Here is a 22,122-nt window from a genome sequence, read left to right as displayed (position 1 = left end):
TAACTTAATGATTTTCTTCATCCTTTACACATTCGCGTCCATGCAAGCTTAGATTTCACTATACACCTCTTAACACTTTCCATATGCTCTCATACAGGCACAGGATGAGAGAAACATATTCTATGTTTGAAACAAAAATCATAGGAAGGCACACAGATGCTTGTGGTTTATTGAAGCAACACCTGCAGTTCCACTAACCCACATTGTAAGCATTTGCAAGGCTTGGAAAGTCTCATAAATGCAAGTCAAAATGTTCTACACGTATAGTTTTGCTTAAAACACAGACATTACTGTTAAATGTTCAACTGTTAAGTTCAGAGAGATAAATAATGCTGGAATAAACTTTAATTACTAATCAAATGTTTATGATATTCACATCATTTCCCCCTGGATCAGTATTTTCCATTTGATTTCATAACAAAATGAATTGATCCAGAAAGTATATCAAATGTTTAAATAAAAATGTATTAAAAGCTTTCATTAGTTAATAAGATGAGGGCTTTCGTCAGGTGGATCTGGCTTTGCTCTCAAAAAATCTACTGACAATCAGAACTTCAAATTTTCCTTATATTTTTCACAGATTTTTGGTTTCAAATTTCATATTTCCATAAAAAGTTTATATTCATGGATGAATAACTTTAAATTTCTGTAGTCCGTTGCTGTGCAGCTAAACATCTTGAGGAATTCTAGGACGGCTGCCGGTGCAATCACATTCCTCTTTGTGACGAAGGTCAGTGGTGGTCTCGGATTCAGCTTGACCTTTGGTCTGACAGGTGGGACAACAAGCCGTGTGTCCGTCCTGTCTGCAGCTGGGACAAGACAGAACAAGCTGGCAACAGAACTGGGTGGTACAGAGCTCATACTGGTCCCATGGGCATCCGCAGTATCTGCAATCTGAGCACAGACCCTAAATCATCTACTTAAACTGGAGCTTTAAGATGCATGACAAGGCGCTTTATTCAAACACTCACCTGAAATCACATCATTGTTTGAAGAGATGGCATAGCGTTCATCAAACACAAAAAGTTTCCCTCGATAGAAACCCTCTGGGAATTGCTCGAGGTACTTATGAATTCCCCCTTTCAGCTGGTAAATCTCTTTGCACACATCCTGCAGGTGAAGCAGTAAATTCACCGGGTAAATGTCAAGAATTTACAATGAAGGTTGCAAATGTAGCTAACTTATAAGCTCTTTAGTAAATCATGCATGACAGCTCCTCTTTTGGTAAATCATAAGCTATCAACATCTGATTTATATGGGCAATACTTGGCTGAGACAGTCCCTCATACAGCATATTTCCTGTGAATCAGCTTACTTTAGAGCGGAGGTAGGCAGAAGCACGCTCACAGCGGATCCCCCCTGTGCAGTACATGAGGACTTTCTTGTTTCTGAACAGTTTCAGGTTCTGGTTGACGTAGTCGGGGAAATAACTGAACTTCCGGATGTTTGGGGCCAAACACTGAGTGAACTGGCCCTTTAAAAGAATAATCATGTTTCAGCCACTGGTGCAGTTTGATACTGGTATGTTGACTCACAAACCATTCATTTAATTCTGTGTTTACAGTATTCAAACTAACAAACAGCTCATAAAATGCTTGCTAAACACAACAAAAAGCCCACAATGTTGACCCAACTTCTTAACTCTCCATATCCCCATCTGATCAATCATCCCCAGAATAAACCTGAAGGATGCCACCCACAGAAACCCACAGGGTTGCCACTATGGTTCCAAGTATTTCACTGCATTATAGCGGGAGGGAACTGAAGAGTATTTCTTTTTTCCATAAATAAATGCTTTTTGCTATAAATGGGCGATATATAAGTAAACTGAACTGAAAAGAAATGCAATTACCACTTACAATTTTACTCTCATAAAAGTTACGGCAGTCCAGGAGGATGGTGTCTGTACACAAATCCCCTTTAGCCAAAAGAGCCTCCACTTCTCTGTGGAACGCTTCAGGCTCCAGGTGGACACCTGAGAGACAAAACACTGACATGATAATGCAAGTCCACATAAAGTGAATGGTTCACACCACTATCAGTAGATTGTGTTTAAAGAGGAATAACTGGAGAAGCCATTATGTATGTCAATAATTTTCACAAAAAAACAGAAGAAAAAAACCCCACAATTATTTGTGCTGAAAGCAGCAGAATTGGAATCATGTTGGTTACACACACACACACACAGTTATGAGGCAAGATCAGTCTCAATACTTGGAAACGTATACTTTCTGTTTCACAAATGAACATGCTCTAATTCACAAATATAATTTTGATGCACACTTTTATTATAAATTTAGAAACGTTCACAATCTGTTTCACAAATGCACACACTCTGTTTCACAAATATAATTTTGAGGTATACTTGTAATATATATTCACAACTGATACGAATTGCTGAACGTGCATTTACAACCTGCTTTTCATTTGTGAACATCTCTGCATTTGTGAGAGAAATTTGTATGGTGGATTTTGAGACGTTTCAGGTTAATGAATGTCACCACTGGTTGAAAAATCTGTCAATCAAATTTACAACTCTGATTGACAGATTTATCTGTTAACCAGGTGTATTTGCTTTCAGCCAATCGTACGGCTCCTTACATTTTCTCCACACTTTTAAAACCAGTTGCAGAGCTACTGTTACTGAGATACGCCAAGATCCAAAAACTGCAAACAGCAATTGCCGATCCTGTAACGTCAAATGCTGCTGTTTCTCCAGTGGCAAATATGCCATTTTGTCAATTGCTGCTGTAAAACAGTGAACGCCACTGCCCAACAGCAAACTCCATCTCTAACTGGCTTGTGAAACGGAAAGTGTGCGTTTCTGAGTACTGAGACTGATCTGGCCTCACACACAGTACCTGCCAGCTGGTAAGAAATAACATCAGGATCCACTCCCATTGGGACAATCTCCTGAAAGACCCCGACCTTCAAGTCTGTAAAACACTCGGCGCTACCATCACTGGTCTGAAAACAAACGCACAGAAATGCAAGGTTAATAAAAAACAACAGGGATTATTTCAAGATGTGTTTTAGAAAACAGAGACGGAGTGATTAAGCTGTACCAGACTGAATGCTAACCAAGGTCAGCCTCGTTGGAGGGTTATGTAGAAACATCAAGTGGGACATTGTGCAACATGTGTTTCCATCATCTGATTCTAACCTTAAAATCCTCTTTATTCATCTTGAAGAGAGGATGTGAAAGCATTGCATCAATGTAAATGTCTGTTGCCACATTGGTGCCACCGACTGTCCCATTGATGCCTTCTGTTGCCACCCTCACCTAAAGAAAAATATGCAATTATAGTTAATCAAATTTATCAACCCTCTTCTGTTAAAGACATTAACTCTCTTCAGTCCTTATAAAAGAGTTCATTCACCTTGCCAGTTAAATGAAGCCTCTCACACAAAGCTTTCTGCCAATCACAGATGACATGTGGATCTTCTACTTTGCAGTAGCAGTAGTAGAGAAGAACCTTTCCTGGCCCACTACATGAAGAAAAAAATACAAAAAGGACAGATTTATTATTAGAAATCAGAAAAAAATTACAAATCAAACTGCATCTAAAATAAAAAAAGAGATAGGTGGCACCACGACCACAGCACACAGGAGAAAGTAACGATTCGTGTTTACTTTTTAAGTTGTTCCTCTGAGACATGGCTGATGTTGGGTATCCAAGTAGAAATGTTCACTGCTTCTGCTTTGTGCTTTTTTGGCTGCTTTGTTTCAGTTCCTTTCTCCAGCTGGGTTAACAAGTGTTGGTATGTGGCCAGTGTGAGCTGCTGTATTTCAATATCATGAGTTCTGGCCACGTGTTTGTGAACTGAAGAGTGTTCAGTGAAGGACTGGCCGCAGCAGCTCCAAGATGTGCTTCCTTCTTCATGATGGTTGTCTCGCTTGGATGTCACAAAGGCAGCAAATGACTGTGGAGGTGAGTTATGAAACGTGTTTCAGTAAATTAGTTCTCAGTGCAAAAATAATAAATAGTCAAAGGAGTAGTTGACAAATATATGGAATTGTAATTTTTACTCTTTGTGTTAACATTTGACTCTAAAGAAAAATTTTTTTTTTTTTTTGTTTCTTTTTTCTCTGTCTTGGATGGTAGGATTGGATTGTTTTACTTCTTTCCTGAGCAATGAAACAGCCACTTGCTTCATGAAACATGTCATGGTCTCAAATCTACGCAGCTTCTATTTAAAATGGTTCATAAAACTATCAACCAGCTCAACAAATATTTGGATATTCTTAGCTGAAACAAACATTACTGATTTGTATAAATAAGACTTTCTTAAACGTTTTTTTAAGGCTTACATGAAAATATTTCTAAGAAATAAATCTGGAATTTTTTTTAAGGATGTTTTTTCTTACTGTATGAAACATCTGAGGCCTCATTTATAAAACTGTGTAGCAACGATGACTACAGGTGGCAATACGTACGGAAAACAGGAAATGCGACGCAAAATAAAATTCCCGATTTATAAAGCAGTGCACACGCACGTTCCACGCCTGTTTCGCTTTCAGGATCAAGACTAAAGTTTGCTCATGTGAGGGAACATCTTGTCACGCCCACATGTTGGCGATAAAAGATCAGGTAAACATCACTGATAAATATTAATCGATCTAATTTCCATGATGGTTCAGCAGGCCTCTCCATGAGTCGTCACCTTATGGTGGTGGAGGGGTTTGTGTGTCCCGAAGATCCTAGCAGCTATGTTGTCGGGGGCTTTATGCCCCCTGGTAGAGTCACCCATGGCAAACAGGTATCTAGGGGAGGGACCAGACTAAGTACGGCTCAAAGACCCCTATGATGAATACAACCATGGGCATAAATGTTCCCTTGCCCTGATGCAGGTCAACGGGGCCCCCCTCTGGAGCCAGGCCTGGGGGTGGGGCAAGAGAGCGAGCGTCTGGTGGCCGGGCCTTTGCCCGTGGGGCCCGGTCGGGCTCAGCCCGAAAGAGTTACATGGGCCCCACCTCCCGTGGGCTCACCATCTGCAGGAGGAGCCGTAGGGGTCGGTGCAATGTGAGCTCCTATCTCTGGGGCTGAAGTCGCTGAGGTGGTCAAAAAGCTCCTTGGCGGCAAGGCCCCGGGGGTGGATGAGATCCGCCCGGAGTTCCTTAAGGCTCTGGAAGCTGTGGGGCTGTCCTGGCTGACACACATCTGCAGCATCACGTGGACATCAGGGACAGTGCCTCTGGACTGGCAGACTGGGGTGGTGGTCCGCCTATTTAAGAAGGGGGACCGGAGGGTGTGTTCTAATTACAGGGGAATCACACTCCTCAGCCTCCCTGGTAAGGTCTATTCCGGGGTCCTGGAGAGGAGGGTCCGCCGGACAGTCAAGTCTCGGATTGAGGAAGAGCAGTGTGGTTTTTCGTCCTGGTCGCGGAACAGTGGACCAGCTCTATACCCTCTTTGGGGTCCTGGAGAGGTCATGGGAGTTTGCCCAACCAGTCTACATGCACTTTGTGGACCTGGAGAAGGCGTTCAACTGTGTCCCCCGGGGGCTCCTGTGGGGGGTACTCCGGGAGTATGGGGTACCGGACCCACTTGTACGACCTGTCTGGTCCCTGTACGACAGGTGTCAGAGCTTGGTCCGCAATGCCGGTAGTAAGTCAGATTCATTTCCGGTGAGGGTTGGACTCTGCCAAGGCTGCCCTTTATCACCGATTCTGTTCATAACTTATATGGTCAGAATTTCTAGGTGTGGAGGGGATCCAGCTTGGTGCCCTCAGGATTGGGTCTCTGCTTTTTGCAGAGACCCAATTGGTCCTGTTGGCTTCATCTGGTTGTGATTCTACCTTGTGCCCGAGCTGCGGTGTACTCGCAGAGGAAACAATAACTGCCATCAAGGAGGAGGTGCAGGAGATGGGAGAAATAAAGATACCCTGACAGAAATTACACAAAAACATAAACTTGTGAATAAATAAGAATTCTCCATCTCTGGTGTGTTGCATCACTTCTTGATGCTGCGTAAAGCAGCAGGTTGGTTCCAACATGAGAAGATGAGTTTGACGACTATCTTGCACACATTTGAAGCTGTACAACAGGTTTCCTCCTCCGCGTGCACTTCATCTGCCCGATGGCCGCTACACCACGTTGTGTCTGGCTGTGGCGCACACAGTTCTGTTACTCTGCCCTCTGGGTTGGGAAAAGGAGTGATCAGTCACATCCCGACCTGTCAGTCCCTTCCCTTTGGAAGGTGCCGGGCTCGACTGCAGAGTCTCCATGCGCCATGTTCACCAGCAGGGACAGATAATCCACTGTGCGCCTTTACGCATTGGGGTGCATTTTATATCCAACTATCACTTCATGTTCAGTACATTCGCAGATACGACCAAGTCATTTTAAATGCAATTATTCATTTAAACCTTTATTAGTATGGCAGCTTCTGTATGGCATATTAATTGTGTGATCTGGCTTTTATAACATGTATAACTACTTCGTTTCAGAACATATTTTAGTGGTTGGCATTTTGCATGGTGGAGTAACAATATCAAATAAGAATTTTCTCAATTTTTGCACAAGCTGTTAATGTACAACTTTCTGTGTGAAGGTTTATATTTGATTTTCAATAAATGTCTCAAATTTCACACCATTTCTTTGTTTTTGTTTTCTTCATTTCGTGTCCCGTTTCTCCAGATTTTCTGCGTATAGAGTTGGCTTAGAGGTAGGGACATTTTACCGCCAAGCCGTGTTTTTTGTTTATGAATCCCAAAAGTTGACTATAATTTGCGTACGCCGAGTTTTGTGCGTGCGACAACTTTATAAATGAGGCCCCTGACGAGGTTTTGTCTTCCTGTCCAGCTCTATAAGACACTACTTCTACTTTCTTGATCAATGTTAAATTAAAGTACTATTAATTATTGTATGAAATGTATCAAAACTCCATCGACATGCATGGGTTTAATTGTGCTAACTAACCAACTTGTCAGTCTGGTTAAAACAAATCCAAACAGCCTCAACCATTGTTTTCTCACCTTCCTCCTGCAGAAACTGTAGTATCTTCTTTGTGAAGCAGATAGTTGCCTCTCTTGTTTTAATCCATTACTGCTTGAAGCATCAACCTCCCAGTTTGTAAAGTCTGCGTAGGGTGTTTCTTCTGCAGCCATTCTGCTATAAAACCTTTCACAATGCAGTTTTGACAGCAAGTAAACTGCTCTTATCTAAAATAGGAAGCTTCATAAAATGCAACACTTTGCTGTTTGGACATTTATTATTATTATCATCATTGTTGTATTCTAAAAATACTAAACGAAGCTTGACTTCCGTTAAATTAAACTATCAAACGATAGACATAACATTACATTTCGACCACTAAACGTGTAGCCGCGAACACCGGAAGGACAAGACGGCGCACCTTCCGGCGACCCCCGGATGTGCATCGCTTGAATCGGACTGCTGTTATTTTTCCGCCGGAGAAGTGGTAGCGGTCTTGCTGAATGAATTAATAAGACGCTCGTGTAACACACTTATTATTTGGTCTCACATCAGCTTTCTTGTCTGGCTAACGTGCGTGCTAAAGAAATTGGAGTAAAATGTCCAGGAGACGACACAGCGATGAAAATGACGGTAAGTTGATGAACCTTCACTGCATGTGTTATTCAGACATTAGGCTAGTCGGTAGCTAACGCTAGCTTGTTTTTCTGATAAAATATTAAATAGTATTTTTTAGTATTAAAGGAAGCCATGTTTGGTGATTTATTGGCGCTGCTAAAACAAATATAACCAATTCCTGACTGGTTGATAAGTTCTAATCCTTTAGTTTCTCGGGAACTTGAAAATTGACTGCAGAGAGATAACGGGAGCGTATGGCGTTAGCTGCGTGATGGCTAACTTTTATCAAATGTTGCAGAAATCTAATCTGTGGGGAAGTAACCAAGTATGTGAAACATGCATACAGTTAGTTGTACACTTGGGACCAGAATCTGATTAAAAGTCTAACATATGTATAAAAATTCGCATTCACATTGGTTGTGAACAGTAATGTTAGGCATGCCAGATGTCTGCAATGTTAACATGAAGTCATTGCTTATTATATCTTTTTATGGCTTCTTGGTTCCTTGCTGTTCCTTACTGTCGTTAAAGTGTCAGTATTAGACATTAGTATCAGACATTATAGTGAAGAGGATAATAATCTAGTTTGGCAAGAGTTAAAATCGTATAAGAAATATCAGATTTGTAATTATGGCGGTACTAAAAACGGTTTTTGGCCTAAATGAATTCTTTTCGCAAATTAACCCCAACTTATATTTATCTTCTGTAAGGTTTATCATAAATGTGGGTACCAATACAACTTTTATACACATTTAGAAAATAGTCACTTTACTTCATCTAGGCTGATTTAATGACACCTTAATTCTCTTATGGTTTATTTATGTGTTTTGAATGGTGTTGATGGTCCTTGTAGTACCTTTAGGAATCATGAAAAATTAAATAGTTTGTGATTCAAAATGTGTCATCATTCAGACTTTTGTGTGGGTGTCATTTGTGATAAATGGACCGTAGTTGGGGAATGCTTTGGAAATCTGAAGTCAAAGGGAAATTCTGGAGATTTTTTATGTAATCGCAGCATTTTAATAACAAGCCTAAAACCTGACCTGAATACTACAGATTTAGTTGGTGAATACTGACTCATGGTCAAGTGAAAACTCATCTTAGCATGAGAGAATTAAACCCTGTGATCTGAAGATCAAACCTTTTACAAGTCAGCTCTAGAGTCACTTACAACCTTTACCAATAATGAATAATCATTGTAATTTGCTGGGCTGCGTTGATTACCTGACTAAGAACTTTCTTCTCTCTCTCCTATTGATTAATTTTCATTGAATAGTTAAAATACAAATCTGAACCCGTATATTAACATGTTCTCCTTAGACTCTACCAAGTTGCTTCACAACTGTTGAACATAAATCAGCAGCTTGTACTTGATACAGGAACTGATCAGATATTGAAACAAAGCATAAACAGCATTTAATCCTGACCTTTAGGATCTTTGACAACAGCTACGATTGATAATATTGATCCTTAACTGCTGGATGTCCAAACATGCATCCTCAGGGCTGTTTTTATAAAACCCCTGTTGTTGGAGGGTTAAAAATATTGATATCAACTGTACGTCAGGAAATTGATGGGTTCTGTGTTAGTTTTTGTTCCTTTTAGTGGTGGATTTATTAGTGATTGAATTTGCACTTATTGTCTTCTTTACTTTCCCAGGAGGTCAAGCTCATAAAAGGAGGAGAACTTCTGAGCCAATTGAGATTGAAGATCGTCTCGAGTCGCTGATATGTCGTGTGGGGGAAAAAGTAAGAAGGCTGCGTACAAAGACGTTTTTTGTTTGTTTTTTTGCACGAGTAGCTTCAGCGTTTGTCCCACTTTACTTCTCGAGATAAACTCCAGAACTTTTGCTTAGTTAACAGCAGTAGCACTTCATTTTTCTCCAAACGTTATTACATTCAGTTGAATTCGTTTTGAAACATTAAAAATGCAAAATTCTTTGTTTTTTTTCTTCATATTTCTTCTCCAGAGTACCTCGTCCCTCGAGAGCAACTTGGAAGGCCTTGCAGGTGTTTTAGAGGCAGATCTTCCAAACTACAAAAACAAAATCTTGCGTATTTTATGCTCTGTGTAAGTTTTTACCGGTCGTTACCCTCTGGAAAATGAAAAAAAGAGCTAACAGTCTTCTTAGTGGCAGCTCTTATTGAAGTGTTTTTTGCTCTTTTTGGCAGCGCCCGCCTCCTGCCTGAGAAGCTGACTGTCTACACGACTTTAGTCGGACTTCTCAATGCAAGGAATTACAACTTTGGGGGTGAATTTGTGGAGGCCATGATCAGGCAACTGAAGGAGACTCTTAAAAACAACTTGTACAATGAAGCCGTTTACCTGGTATGTTGACTTTTTTCTTTTTCTTTTTTATATTTATAATTATATTTCACCACAGTTTATGCATTAATTGACGCCACTAGGCCTGCCGCAATAAGTCATCGCACGATACTTGCACAATAAGAAAAAAATGCGCGCAACAATTTTGCTGGACGCAATAATTTTCACGTCTTTCTTTTCTCTCTTGGTCACTCCGAGTGAGTGCCACATTTATTTTAAGACAATATTGACCAAACACGGCAATACAACAAGCTTCCATCTGCACTTATAACACATAACCATCAAATGCAGTTTTCCCAGCTGGGAAAAAAGAGACATAAGAATCTGCCTGGATGAATATACGCGTTACAAACAGCATTTCCACAACTTTACAATGACATGAAAAATGACATACTGAAGGCGATCAAAGACATTCAATTTTACCATTCCACCTTTGGTCATGTCCAAACATTTCCCCCTATATAAGCTTGACCATAGACTATGTAACTGCGTTACATGGTGTTTGGAGACCATATGTTCCAGGTAAGCACACCAAAACCCCAGGAAAAATCTGGATTTGTTTTTATCAGACTGGGGACTGGATGAGCATAAACTAGTCTGCACACTGAGCTAAATGTTCTTTAGAAATTAAAGTATGTTCTTGAAAGGGTGTACTTGCCTTGTGGCATTATTGTTATCTTAGTTGGAAATGGTCTTAAAATGACAACAATAATCGCTTAGCGCAATATTATCGTCCCTTGTAATAATTTCTGAGACAATTAAGCGCATGGCAAAATTAGTTACCGTGACAAGCCTAATCGCCAATTCTCTTCTTATTTTATTCTTTTTCTCTTCAGGTGCGTTTTCTGTCTGACTTGGTCAACTGTCATGTGATCGCTGCTCCTTCCATGGTGGCCATGTTTGAAAACTTTGTCAGTGTTACTCAGGAAGAAGATGTGCCACAGGTAGATGAGCATTACATATCAGTTGTGGGTTTTTTTTTTGTTTTTTTGTTTGTTTTATTTAGAAATGCTGAAGGCAGAAACTTAAGTGTAACGCAATGGATATATTTTTATTTTTGTGTGTGTGTATTCCTTTTCTTTTGACACCCAGATAAAATGTGATTATGTTGTCAGATCACAATTCTCTCTGTTTACTTATGTGGAGCTTCTGTCCCATTTTTTTTATTTTATTATATTTTTAACTTTATGAACTCTTCTTTTTTAATTCATCTGAATTTTATTAATTTATTTTGTAGAAAGCGTAGTTTTTGAATGCATTCTATAATTTCTCTCCAGTGTATGTTTGAGTCAAATCTTAAATTTTAACACCAGTGCAATTGAGATTTTATTGTTGAAATTTGATTGTTATTGGGGTCATGATTTTCAGGCACATGATGCGTATTATAAGGTGTTGCAACTGGTCTGGTTTTCATCTGTCAGGTTCGGTCGGACTGGTTTGTGTATGTTGTTCTGTCCTGTCTGCCCTGGGTTGGAAAGGAGCTTTATGAGAAGAAAGATGTAGAGATGGATCGACTCCTCAGCCAAATCGAAGGCTACCTCAAGTGAGATGACTGATTGATCTTTGAAGTGTTTTACTCTTTTTCTTTACTTTTTCCAATAAATTTCTTTCTACTGTGCCATTCTGATTGTGTGGTTTTTTTTTTTTTTTTTTTTTTTTTTGTTTTTTTAGGAGGCGGGTAAAGACGCATGTCCCCATGCTGCAAGTGTGGACTGCAGAAAAGCCCCATCCACAGGAAGAGGTGAGTCCTGCTAAGGCTGGGCGATATATAGAATATACTCGAGATATCGTGGCTAGTCCCCTGTGTGATATAGAAAATGCTTATATTCGTCATATTCGAGTATCCTGTTGTCACGCAGTTGTTTTTAGCTGTGGGCGGGGTTTTCTCACTCCTCCTCGACTCTGCACCGCTTTGCACAGAGAGTTAAAGCAAGCGCACCTAGTTACGTACATAACGTGAGCTACGTGCTACGTCATGAGAGGCAGCGTGTAAGCACTGTTGCCAACTTGGTGACTTTCTTGCTAAATCTGGTGACTTTTTTTGTGAAAAGCGACAAATCTAGCGACTTTTACTGGAGTTATTAGAAACTTTCCTGGTTTTTTGGCGACTGACTTTAAAGCGCATATTGTAAAGTTATTGTCAGAACGAGAGTCTCTCCCTGTCCTAAAGCACTCAGTCGTTCCGGCTGCAGCTGCAGCCAGTCAGAGGAGCAGAGAGGACACCTGCACGACTCCACCTACAGTCACAATGAACAGCCAAATCCGCCACTGATCCCGCTCTGGATTACAGAGTGGGATGTAAATTACAAAGTTTTTCACGTCACGCAAAAATAATTAATTCTATTTGATTACATTCACAGCCTCTGTCACTTACTCACCTCATCCACTGTGTGTGTGACACAAGCATATTTATCTAGCTCGTCATGTCTCTAGAAAGTACAGAAAGGAGTGGGAATCAAATCCTGAATTAAAAACTGGCTGAAGCCGTTTATTGGAGACGATACGAGGACATTCTGCCTGTATTATAAGACTGATTTCTACGCTAAACTCTGCTATTAAAAAAAAATACACGACAACTCAAAAACGTATCCATAAAGCAAAGCCTTATAATAGTTCATCATTTGAAAAGTCCTCCCCTAGAGCACCTATTTTCATACGTTGCATTTATTACATCATGCAAAGTCACTTTATTTTGTTTTAAAATGACATGTTTCTGCCACTGCTTTAACTGTTCAATAAATACGGTTTTGATAAGTTTGCTTCGTTACAATTTCATCCTTTTGGCATGAATGTTTAAAATCAGCATATCTTAATGCAGTAGGAGCAATTATGTTTTAATGGAGACACAAAATCATCTTACTGATGTGATTGTAAGCACCAAAGCATTCATTCAAGGCTGAGGTAAATATCGAGATATATATCGTATATCATGACTTGCTATAAAAATATCCGGATATTACTAAAAGGTCATATCGCCCAGCCCTAAGTCCTGCAGTCCGTTTCAGATCTATTGTGTTTCCCACCACCTGGTTCTCCCCAACCACGTGCACACACTCAGCTATCTAATGCATAAGAAAGACTCCTGGTCTTTGTTATTGTTTCTGCAACAGACAGAGAGCTTCAAAGACCACTTTTCTGATGCTCATACAACCAAATGCAAGGAAAGATGTCTAGCAATGACAGGAAATCTTCCTGTAGCACACATCCTACATCTTTTCACTAACAAATGACAGGATAACGTGTTGTTTTAAGAGATGCTTTAGGAGGTATTTCAGCAGTCGTAGCCGATGTTCTGTTGCTGCACATGTCTGTGATGGTTAAACCGACAAGGACATTGCTGCTGTCTTTTGTCTTAAAAACTCTGATGTCTTTGTGTTTCCTTAAGCCTACAAACAAGATATTTGTTTTCCTTTTATAATCAGTTTCTCTTTTTATGTTAGTACCTAGACTGCCTTTGGGCTCAGATTCAGAAGCTGAAGAAAGACCGCTGGCAGGAACGGCACATCCTTCGCCCATACATCGCCTTCGATAGCGTGCTGTGTGAGGCCCTGCAGCACAACCTGCCCCCTTTTACCCCCCCGGGCCACATGCCTGACGCTCAGTATCCCATGCCCCGTGTCATCTTCCGAATGTTTGACTACACCGACGCCCCAGAGGTTGGTCTGTGTGTGTCCTTATGTTGTCCGTTGCAACATTTTTAGTATTAAACTGACTTTCTGAAGCCAGAGCCGACATTTACGGCTCTGCTGCAAGCCACTTGGCATGTTTCAGTGAAACATTTTCATTAATGCTGACAAGTTTTTTATAATTTGTTGTTGTTTCTAGGGTCCTGTTATGCCTGGCAGCCATTCTGTAGAGAGATTTGTCATCGAAGAAAACCTGCATTGTATCATCAAGACTCACTGGAAAGAAAGGAAGACATGGTGGGTGCTGAGTCCCACCATAGATTTGTTTTTGTGTTTTTTAAAGAATGAGACACTAAACTGCTGTTCAGAAGATTGAACCCTTGGCATTTCTTTTCTCTTCTGCCTTTTAGTGCAGCACAGCTACTCAGCTATCCAGGAAAAAACAAAATCCCGCTCAACTATCACATTGTGGAGGTATGTCTCCTCTTTATTTTTCTCTAACTGGAGCAAAACGTTAGATTGGTCTTAATGAAATGTGCTGGTTTTATTTCCTGCAGGTGATTTTTGGAGAACTTTTCCATCTGCCCTCACCGCCACACATCGACGTCATGTACACTGCACTGCTTATCGAACTCTGCAAACTGCAGCCGGGGTCGCTGCCCCAAGTCGTATCCTTGATTGATCGTGTCGCGCAGAGAGAGGACTAATCTGTTTATGTAGACTGGCTTGTTGTGTGAAAAGATGGATAATCTGTTGGACTGAGTCAACCTCAGGCCTGTATGACGAACCTGGATTTTCTCCTATCCTGGTTACGTCCGGGTTAACGCTGCATTTTCACTACTTTCCAGGGCAAATCGCCACGGTAACAGACCCTGAACGGCTAACTTGCTCTGGACAAGAGATCAGCCAGTATAAAAGCACAACTTTCTGACCAGTCAGTTCTCTTGGAAAGTAGCCTGCACATGCTGTGTACATAGGTGTGCGGATTGTAAAAGGAGCACTTCGGGGGTGGGGGGGCAGAGAGATTTTAGGGATAAAAGCCGTCCATTTGACGGATAAAATAAAGCTTTGTCACTCAGCTTTTAAGTACGTTTTTGTACTTGTTCCCAAGTCTGTTTAGCCTCACTGGGGTTGCATCTGAAATCATGAGGCTAATAACACACACACACACATGTGACAGAACTGCAGAGCTTTTAATTCATGGAATGAACGACTACTTGTGTCATCATGGTGAGGAAGTAATACTCCAACACAAAACGCACTGACATGCAGGGGAGGGGGACATAAAAGGAAGGAAATTGAGGGAGCTCTGCCCAAAACGGCTGCAACAAAGCGACCAGAGTGCTGTCTGTCCATATTGTCCCATGAATTAACATTCTATAATCCGGCGATTTAATGCAGTCGGATATGTTCGTCCCACATTCCTTTCCGGCTGTTGCTGGGCAACAGTGTTACTTTAGGCCCTTACGATGCGTTTAAATGTTTCTGAAGGATAATTATCTGCTCCTTCGTGGTGAAGTTGCCGCTCTGCAGGGTTTCTCCATGTCTGCGGTTGATCAGACGCTGCAAACAGCACCACTTTTATGTGAGCGCGCACTGATCAAGATGAGAAAAGCGAACTAGCGAGTTGATAACCAGCTCGTCGCGCTTATCCAGATCCTGAACATCCAGGTATGTCAGACCAGGTAACAGAGCTACCCGCGTTATGTTAATCACACTTCATAGTGCAGGCCTCTGGAGCATTAACATTTTGGGCTGGGCTTGTTTGCGTCAAAGTGTTTTTAAGGTAATTCAAATTATTATAATCTAGAAAAAACTTGATTGATTTAAAAAAAAAAAAAAAAATACATGAGACATGTTTTTAGTTGTTTTCCACCTTTTTCCTCTTTGTTTTATTGTCAGAAAACACGTTTATAAAACACAGAATGTCTTGCAGTGTTTTAAAACATTGCAGAGAAACGTGGTGATGATTTAGTGTTTCGGTTTTAGTGACTAAATGATGTAAATTCTGTTTCGGCTTTCCTCCGGCCGCTTATTTCTCTAAACTGGCTCTCTTTCAATTACAGCTTTTATTACAGCTTCTTTATTTTGCAGCTCCAGCTTTATTATATTGAATAATCAATCTGTAACAATCTGATAACACTGATAAACGGAAAGGTTTTTTTTTTTTTTTATATTTAGTATTTCTATTTTATTTTTAAATGAAAGCTTCTGGTACAAATGAGATGGAAACCTGAGCATAGTGTAGTTGTTTGTATTTGCTGCAACAGAAGGATATTTTTTTACCTTAACACCTGCCTGATAGTTGGCCCAGGCCACAGAGATGCTTTACATGCGACTGGACACCATGAACACCATCTGCATAGACAGGTAACGTCACAACATTCACACATTGAAGCTTCTCGGTTTGTCACGTAAAGCCGTAACCTAGTCGCTTTTTTCCACAGATTTGTCAACTGGTTTTCCCATCATTTAAGTAACTTCCAGTTTCGATGGAGCTGGGATGACTGGTGGGTGATTGTTCAACAGGAACACACTTTCCTTTCCTTTCCTGTCCTGTCCTGTCCTGTCCTTTCCTTTCCTTTCCTTTCCTTTCCTTTCCTTTCCTTTCCTTTCCTTTCCTGTCCTGTCCTGTCCTGTCCTGTCCTGTCCTGTCCTGTCCTGTCCTTTCTTTTCCTGTCCTTTCTTTTCCTGTCCTTTCTTTTCCTGTCCTTTCCTGTCCTGTCCTTTGCTTTCCTTTCCTGTCCTTTCCTTTCCTTTCCTGTCCTGTCCTTTCCTGTCCTTTCCTGTCCTGTCCTTTCCTTTCCTGTCCTTTCCTGTCCTGTCCTTTCCTGTCCTGTCCTTTCCTGTCCTTTCCTTTCCTTTCCTTTCCTTTCCTTTCCTTTCCTGTCCTGTCCTGTCCTTTCCTGTCCTGTCCTTTCCTTTCCTGTCCTGTCCTGTCCTGTCCTGTCCTTTCCTTTCCTGTCCTTTCCTTTCCTTTCCTTTCCTGTCCTTTCCTGTCCTTTCCTTTCCTTTCCTGTCCTTTCCTGTCCTGTCCTTTCCTGTCCTTTCCTTTCCTTTCCTGTCCTGTCCTTTCCTTTCCTGTCCTGTCCTGTCCTGTCCTGTCCTGTCCTTTCCTTTCCTGTCCTTTCCTTTCCTGTCCTGTCCTGTCCTGTCCTGTCCTGTCCTTGTCCTTGTCCTTGTCCTTGTCCTGTGAAGCATGAAACGTGATATAAAAAAAACCCATGTCCTCTGTGAAGGGCTGACTGTTTGACCATGGATCTGGAGAAGCCGAAGCCCAAGTTTGTAAAAGACGTTCTAGAGAAGAGTATGAGGTAAGAACATTGTTATGTTTTTGGTTTATTTTAAAGCTGTTAACTTGTAATATCTTGTGTATTAATTAAATGGGGATTTTCAGGAGGAGCTTTCATTCAGTCAGAAATGTTTTCTTTCTGGAAGACAATTACTGTATGGATGAAAATACTTTATTCATCCCAGAGTGAACGTACAGTTGTGTAGCTGCCAAGGTCTATGCAACTAAAGTCTTTTGCAGTCCATTTCTAAATGAAAACTATTCAGCTGTTTTCAATGCCTCTTGGTCTCCGTGCATCTGTGTTGCTGCAGACTTTCGTATCATCAGAGGATAGTGGACATCGTCCCCGCAACTTTCTCAGCCCTCATCCCAGCCGAACCCCTCTTTTCTTTCAAATACATGGATGAGAGCGCTTGTAAGAATTTCTACCTTCTTATCTCTTTATAAAAAATAAAATAAAAAAGCTTCTTTAAGCTTTAATTGTGAAAAGTTTGTTTAGCAGCATTTTGTTTATATGGATGATTTTATAAACGAAGCAAAATAAAAAGGTGTCTCTGCTCCCACACAGCTTCCCTGCCTGGATACGCAATGTCCATTACCGTTGGAAATGCCATCAAGAACCGAGCTTCTAATGAAGAAATCCTCACCATCCTCAAAGAAGTTCCCAACCCCAACCAGGAGGATGATGATGGTTTGTTCTTTATTTTAGTTTTGAGAAAATATGAGTAGAATTCATCTTATGCATATTTAAATGATCCAAATATTTAATCCTCCTTTGGTCTTTTTTTTCTTTTTCTTTTCACTTTTTAATTTAATATCTTTTCCTTTGCTGCAGACGAGGGAGAAAGCTTCAACCCTCTGAAGATTGAGGTCTTCCTGCAGACTTTGCTCCATCTGGCAGCTAAATCCTTTAGCCACTCCTTCAGCGCCCTCGGCAAGTAAGTCTGACTGCAGTGGAAACGTCGTCATCACGCTTACAAACAAGTTAAAACTCTGCTTGGGGGCCAGAAATATGATGGTATGAAGTGGATCCAGTTGGTATTTAACTCGTGTCTTCCATTTAAAGAGAGGTAGGAAAAGCCCTGATGGATATAACATAAAAATGATAAAAGTTTAAAAGAGGAAAGAAGATCTACAATTTTAAAATGTTAAATTTTGATGCACTTCAGTAATGTTTTTTTTCTCCAAACACCTCTAAACATGAATGAATGGAGTGCCTCAGAAAAATAACTAGTCTGTTCAAGAATATAGATAAAAATGAGGAAATAAACGCAGAAAAAGAGCATACATTTCAAAATATGGATAGAAAAAAGAAATGACGATAAAATAAAAAAGCAAATGACAATACAAAAAACAAGAATAAAGCCACATAATTACAACAAAATAAATGCTACTTTAATTTCTGTTGTCATTTGTACGGATATTTTAGAATACAGGAAGAAATACTTTTTCTCGACAACTATAATTCTTCTTTTTCCAGCTCTTTGGTTTAATATTTGCCGTTTAGCCCTTTGATTTCCCGTCTTTTCTTTTTTCTTTTTTTTTTACATATTGTCTTTTTTTCATCTCTAGCTTTTGCTTCTATCCAATCAGGTTTGAGATTTTTCTTTAGATGCAAATGTCGCCTGAATATACTATTCAGCTTATCCCTTCTTTCACCTTAACCATCCATCAAAATTTGCCTCATGTGGACAAATTCTAAAGGAGAAATGAAGAAATATCGTTGCAGAATCTTCACTTCTATCTGAGAAGCCTAAATAAAAAGGTGATTTGGCATTTACTTTTGTTTTTATTTTTCTGTAGATTTGTTGATTTATCTTTAATCCCCTTCAGACCTGCTCAGATCACAAAAAAAAACTAGATTTCTCTAATTCTTAACTAGCATACTGACAGCCAATCGTAGTTTTTGTTGTAGTAACTTGAGGGGCGGCGAATAATTCTGTCAAGCAGATTCGCGGCCTTACAGCCACGGCGTCTGACAGCGAATGAATGAACCTGAACCTACCAAACACACCTTCATCTGATGCTTCCAGGTTTCATGAGATCCTGAAAGTGTTGACGGAGAGTGATGAGGGGAAGCTGCACATCCTTAAAGTGGTGTACGAAGTGTGGAGGAACCACCCACAGGTACAAACACAGTCGCCGTGTGGATGTTTGCATGCAAAAAGTACATTTTAATCCCAGTTTTTCTGTTAAATGTTCGGATTATTTAACATTGCTGCCTTCCAGATGATTGCAGTGTTGGTGGATAAAATGATCCGGACACAGATTGTGGACTGTGCTGCCGTCGCCAACTGGCTCTTCTCTCAGGACATGGCTCACGAGTTCACCAGGTGACTTGTGCAACCTCAGCTGAACAGGTCAGTGACCCGCTGCTTCGGTGTAAACTAAACTCCTCTCTTAACATCCTAGACTCTATGTTTGGGAGATTCTGCACTCAACTATCCGAAAGATGAACAAGCACGTGCAGAAGATCCAGAAGGAGCTGGAGGAGGCCAAGGACAAGCTGGAGAAACAGCAGCACAAAAGGGTGACGTTCCGTTCATGTTAAACATCTGTGGGAAAGGATCTAAGGAGCTTTGTCGACGTTCGGTTAAATTGTTTGCTGCGTGTGTTTGCACACCCGCAGAGGGACAGTGGTGATGACGAGGACATGGAGAAGAACAGCGAGGACGAGGAGGGCCAGCTAGAGGAGCAGATCGAGAGGCTGCAGGAGAAGGTGGAGTCGGCTCAGAGCGAACAGAAAAACCTCTTCCTCGTCATCTTCCAGGTACAGACATACAGATGGCAGAGGCATCCTGTCAAGCATAACCCTCTGACTGAAAGATAAAACCTGCACGTGGCAACCATCAGTTCTTCATATACTGTAGGGATCCTCAATCCTGGTCTCATGCAGGCTTTCCAAGTGTCCCCGCTGCAACACATCTGATTCAGATGTGTATTTAGCAGACTTGCAGAGCTTTTCTGAGTCAGGTTTGCAGCAGCAGGGACACTTTGAAAAGCTGCAGGACAGCAGGCTTCGAGGACCAGGATTGAGGATCCCAGCTGTAGTGGACTAGTGGCCTCTTCCAGAAGGCTGTCTGAGCAGATGACACTTTTAGATGAAATATCCTTTAACTTTCCCGTCTGAAGCTCTGACCTTCACACAGAGAAAAGTCTTCATCAAAATGCAAGAAGATTGATTTAACTTGTTTGACAGCAGCATTTTATAATTGCTTTTTTTTCCCCTTTTACTTACAACCATGAATATCTTCATCAAATCTGTAGCTAGAATGATCAGAAGTGAACTGTGTAATGTGTAAAACAGCCCCGTAAAGTTGTCTAACGCTTAAAACGTCATCACTGTTCAGTAGAAAAATGATATCCACTGAGTAAAACTTTCTCGCTTTATCCTCCCTCAGCGTTTCATCATGTTGTTGACGGAGCACCTGGTTCGCTGTGAGACGGGCAGCGTGGACATCAGCACGCCGTGGTACAAAAACTGCATCGAGCGGTTGCAGCAGATCTTCCTCATGGTAAACAGGGTGTGCACCCACACACACAAACTGTTGTTAGGCAGTGTATTCTCATCATGCGTCTCCTCATCCTGCAGCATCACGTGACCATCCAACAGTACATGGGAACCCTGGAGAACCTGTTGTTCACAGCCGAGCTGGACCACCACATCCTGGCCGTATACCAGCAGTTCTGCGCCCTGCAGCTCTGAGGAAACACCCGTCCGGTGAAATGTGTACCTAATATGATAAAAGTGACACTCTAGAAACTACCAGCTCTTGTATCAAGAATCTCTTTAAAGATCTTTTTTTTTTTTTTCCCCCCCCCCCCATCTGTTTTGTGTTCAGTGCCAACAACATCAGTTATGTGCGGCCACAACCAGGGACGTGTTTCTAATTAGGAATTTAAGCAAAAATCCTTCATTAGTTTACTATAGTGGTCCTTTTTTAATATTTTTTTCTTTAATGGTTTGTTTTGAGTTTAAATTTTTACCTCCTGCTTATATCTTTAAAATTGGATCTTTTTAAGACTGTACGAGCTGTCCTAGTCCGCACGAAGATGGGGGGGTGTTTATAGGAGGAAACTTCAGGTTGGCTCTGCTTGATGCTGAATCCAGCGAGTACTCCGTTTTTGTTTTTATATTTGTTTTATGTGGAATTGGGAAGTAATTAAAACTCTCCAGTCTTTATCCACCTGATTGTTTGTATTGTTGTTCTTGGCATCCATTTAATTTCGGATACATCTGGTCTGCTGTAGCTGCAAACCATTAGAAAAGCTAATTGTAAGAGATGTGACCACAGCATCGTTGATCAGATGGGTAAAACACCTTGAAGCTGATGCTTGATGGACCAAAAATTGGTCAAGTGAATCAATGACTCCATGTCACCTTAACAACTCTTAAAGTAGAAATATTTTAACTTTCTGACCATAAAATTCTGCAATTAAAATGAGTTGGAAACAAATTTATTGCACACACTCATGGAGTAGTTGTTGCCTGGCAACATCCTGAGGCTTTTAAAATGGCATTTCACAGCCTTTCCTTCTGGGACGCTGCATCGCATTACAGCTAAGTCAATAGACTTGAGTCAACATCAGACTGACTTTTATTTACTGCAGAGAGCTCAGAGAAGAAAAAGGATTCAAGATGGATGCTGAATTAGTTGTTTATCTGTAGCTGTCAGATTTGTAAATCTGACGATGTTCAGTTGTGCTTCCTTAAATGAACCCCTCACCAAGTGTTTAGATTATAAGAAGCCTTTTAGCTGAGAGATAAAAATTTCTTCAAGAACCAAAAAATAGAAGTCCAAGTGCCTTGATTCTAGCCTTTTGGATAACCCTGACCAATGGTTATTTTTGACATGGGAAACTTCCCAGGGTGACAATCACCAAGGGGTGGCAGGATTGAAAAAGAAAATATTTAATTTCCATGTCAAATTATGGGGATATACGCTGCCTTTTCTGTGGTGGGAGACATCTCACCTGCCACTACAGAGAAAGTTGCTTCGCATCAGCAGTAGTTGGAAGAAGCGCGAAGTGGAGGAGGTAAGGGGTTCTCAGACAGCAGGTCACAAAATGATTCCTCATAGTTTTCAATAAAGTTTTGGTTTTATACATTATACTAGCTTGTCTTATTTTTAAAACTGAAACTAGTTGTGATGTTAAAGCTTTTCTCGTTGCAACATGTAAAACACGTAGTCCATTAATGATGATGTATATATACCTATTTGTATTTTGTATGTATATATAAAGGCACATACGTGTAACTTTTAATTTCGCGATGCAATGTAAATTGTGTATACTTTCTTATTGTGTAAAAGCCCAACTAGGG

At 40.8% G+C, this 22,122-nt stretch overlaps 2 protein-coding genes across 2 annotated transcripts; one reads left to right on the top strand and one right to left on the bottom strand.

Moving 5' to 3' along the window:
* Window positions 1-337: 337 nt before the first annotated feature.
* On the bottom strand, window positions 338-7,317 carry tstd2 (thiosulfate sulfurtransferase like domain containing 2). Its single transcript, XM_079250259.1, has 9 exons — window positions 6,980-7,317; window positions 3,635-3,924; window positions 3,381-3,489; window positions 3,164-3,283; window positions 2,862-2,967; window positions 1,860-1,975; window positions 1,316-1,474; window positions 972-1,110; window positions 338-894 (listed from the first exon to the last, which is right to left on the bottom strand). Exons 1-9 carry the CDS (start codon window positions 7,109-7,111, stop codon window positions 668-670), a joined length of 1,398 nt encoding a protein of 465 aa, XP_079106385.1. The 5' UTR covers window positions 7,112-7,317; the 3' UTR covers window positions 338-667.
* A 104-nt stretch (window positions 7,318-7,421) lies between these two features.
* Window positions 7,422-20,857, top strand: ncbp1 (nuclear cap binding protein subunit 1). The gene is made up of 23 exons (XM_079250615.1): window positions 7,422-7,571; window positions 9,216-9,304; window positions 9,526-9,626; window positions 9,728-9,884; window positions 10,718-10,825; window positions 11,303-11,424; window positions 11,553-11,622; window positions 13,322-13,537; window positions 13,707-13,804; window positions 13,918-13,981; window positions 14,065-14,175; window positions 15,813-15,877; window positions 15,955-16,017; window positions 16,747-16,821; window positions 17,111-17,214; window positions 17,368-17,490; window positions 17,635-17,737; window positions 18,833-18,926; window positions 19,029-19,132; window positions 19,212-19,329; window positions 19,429-19,569; window positions 20,201-20,314; window positions 20,392-20,857. Exons 1-23 carry the CDS (start codon window positions 7,538-7,540, stop codon window positions 20,503-20,505), a joined length of 2,388 nt encoding a protein of 795 aa, XP_079106741.1. The 5' UTR covers window positions 7,422-7,537; the 3' UTR covers window positions 20,506-20,857.
* Window positions 20,858-22,122: the final 1,265 nt, after the last annotated feature.

The sequence above is a fragment of the Telmatherina bonti genome (genome assembly GCF_933228915.1).
Source record: "Telmatherina bonti genome assembly, chromosome: 12".
NCBI classification, from domain to species: domain Eukaryota; kingdom Metazoa; phylum Chordata; class Actinopteri; order Atheriniformes; family Telmatherinidae; genus Telmatherina; species Telmatherina bonti.
Note: the sequence above shows the minus strand (reverse complement) of the source record. Positions and strands in the feature narration are given on the sequence as shown.

Bases quoted from the DNA above. Each gene is read 5' to 3' on its own strand.
- ncbp1 (XM_079250615.1), top strand. From the start codon at position 7,538: ATGTCCAGGAGACGACACAGCGATGAAAATGACG. The intron at 18,927-19,028 runs GTACAAACACAG...GCTGCCTTCCAG, and splicing joins TGTGGAGGAACCACCCACAG to ATGATTGCAGTGTTGGTGGA. The intron at 19,330-19,428 runs GTGACGTTCCGT...GCACACCCGCAG, and splicing joins AGAAACAGCAGCACAAAAGG to AGGGACAGTGGTGATGACGA.
- tstd2 (XM_079250259.1), bottom strand. From the start codon at position 7,111: ATGGCTGCAGAAGAAACACCCTACGCAGACTTTACAAACTGGGAGGTT. The intron at 3,925-6,979 runs GTGAGAAAACAA...TCACCTCCACAG, and splicing joins ACAGTTTCTGCAGGAGGAAG to TCATTTGCTGCCTTTGTGAC. The intron at 3,490-3,634 runs GTAAACACGAAT...TTCTTCATGTAG, and splicing joins TCAGAGGAACAACTTAAAAA to TGGGCCAGGAAAGGTTCTTC.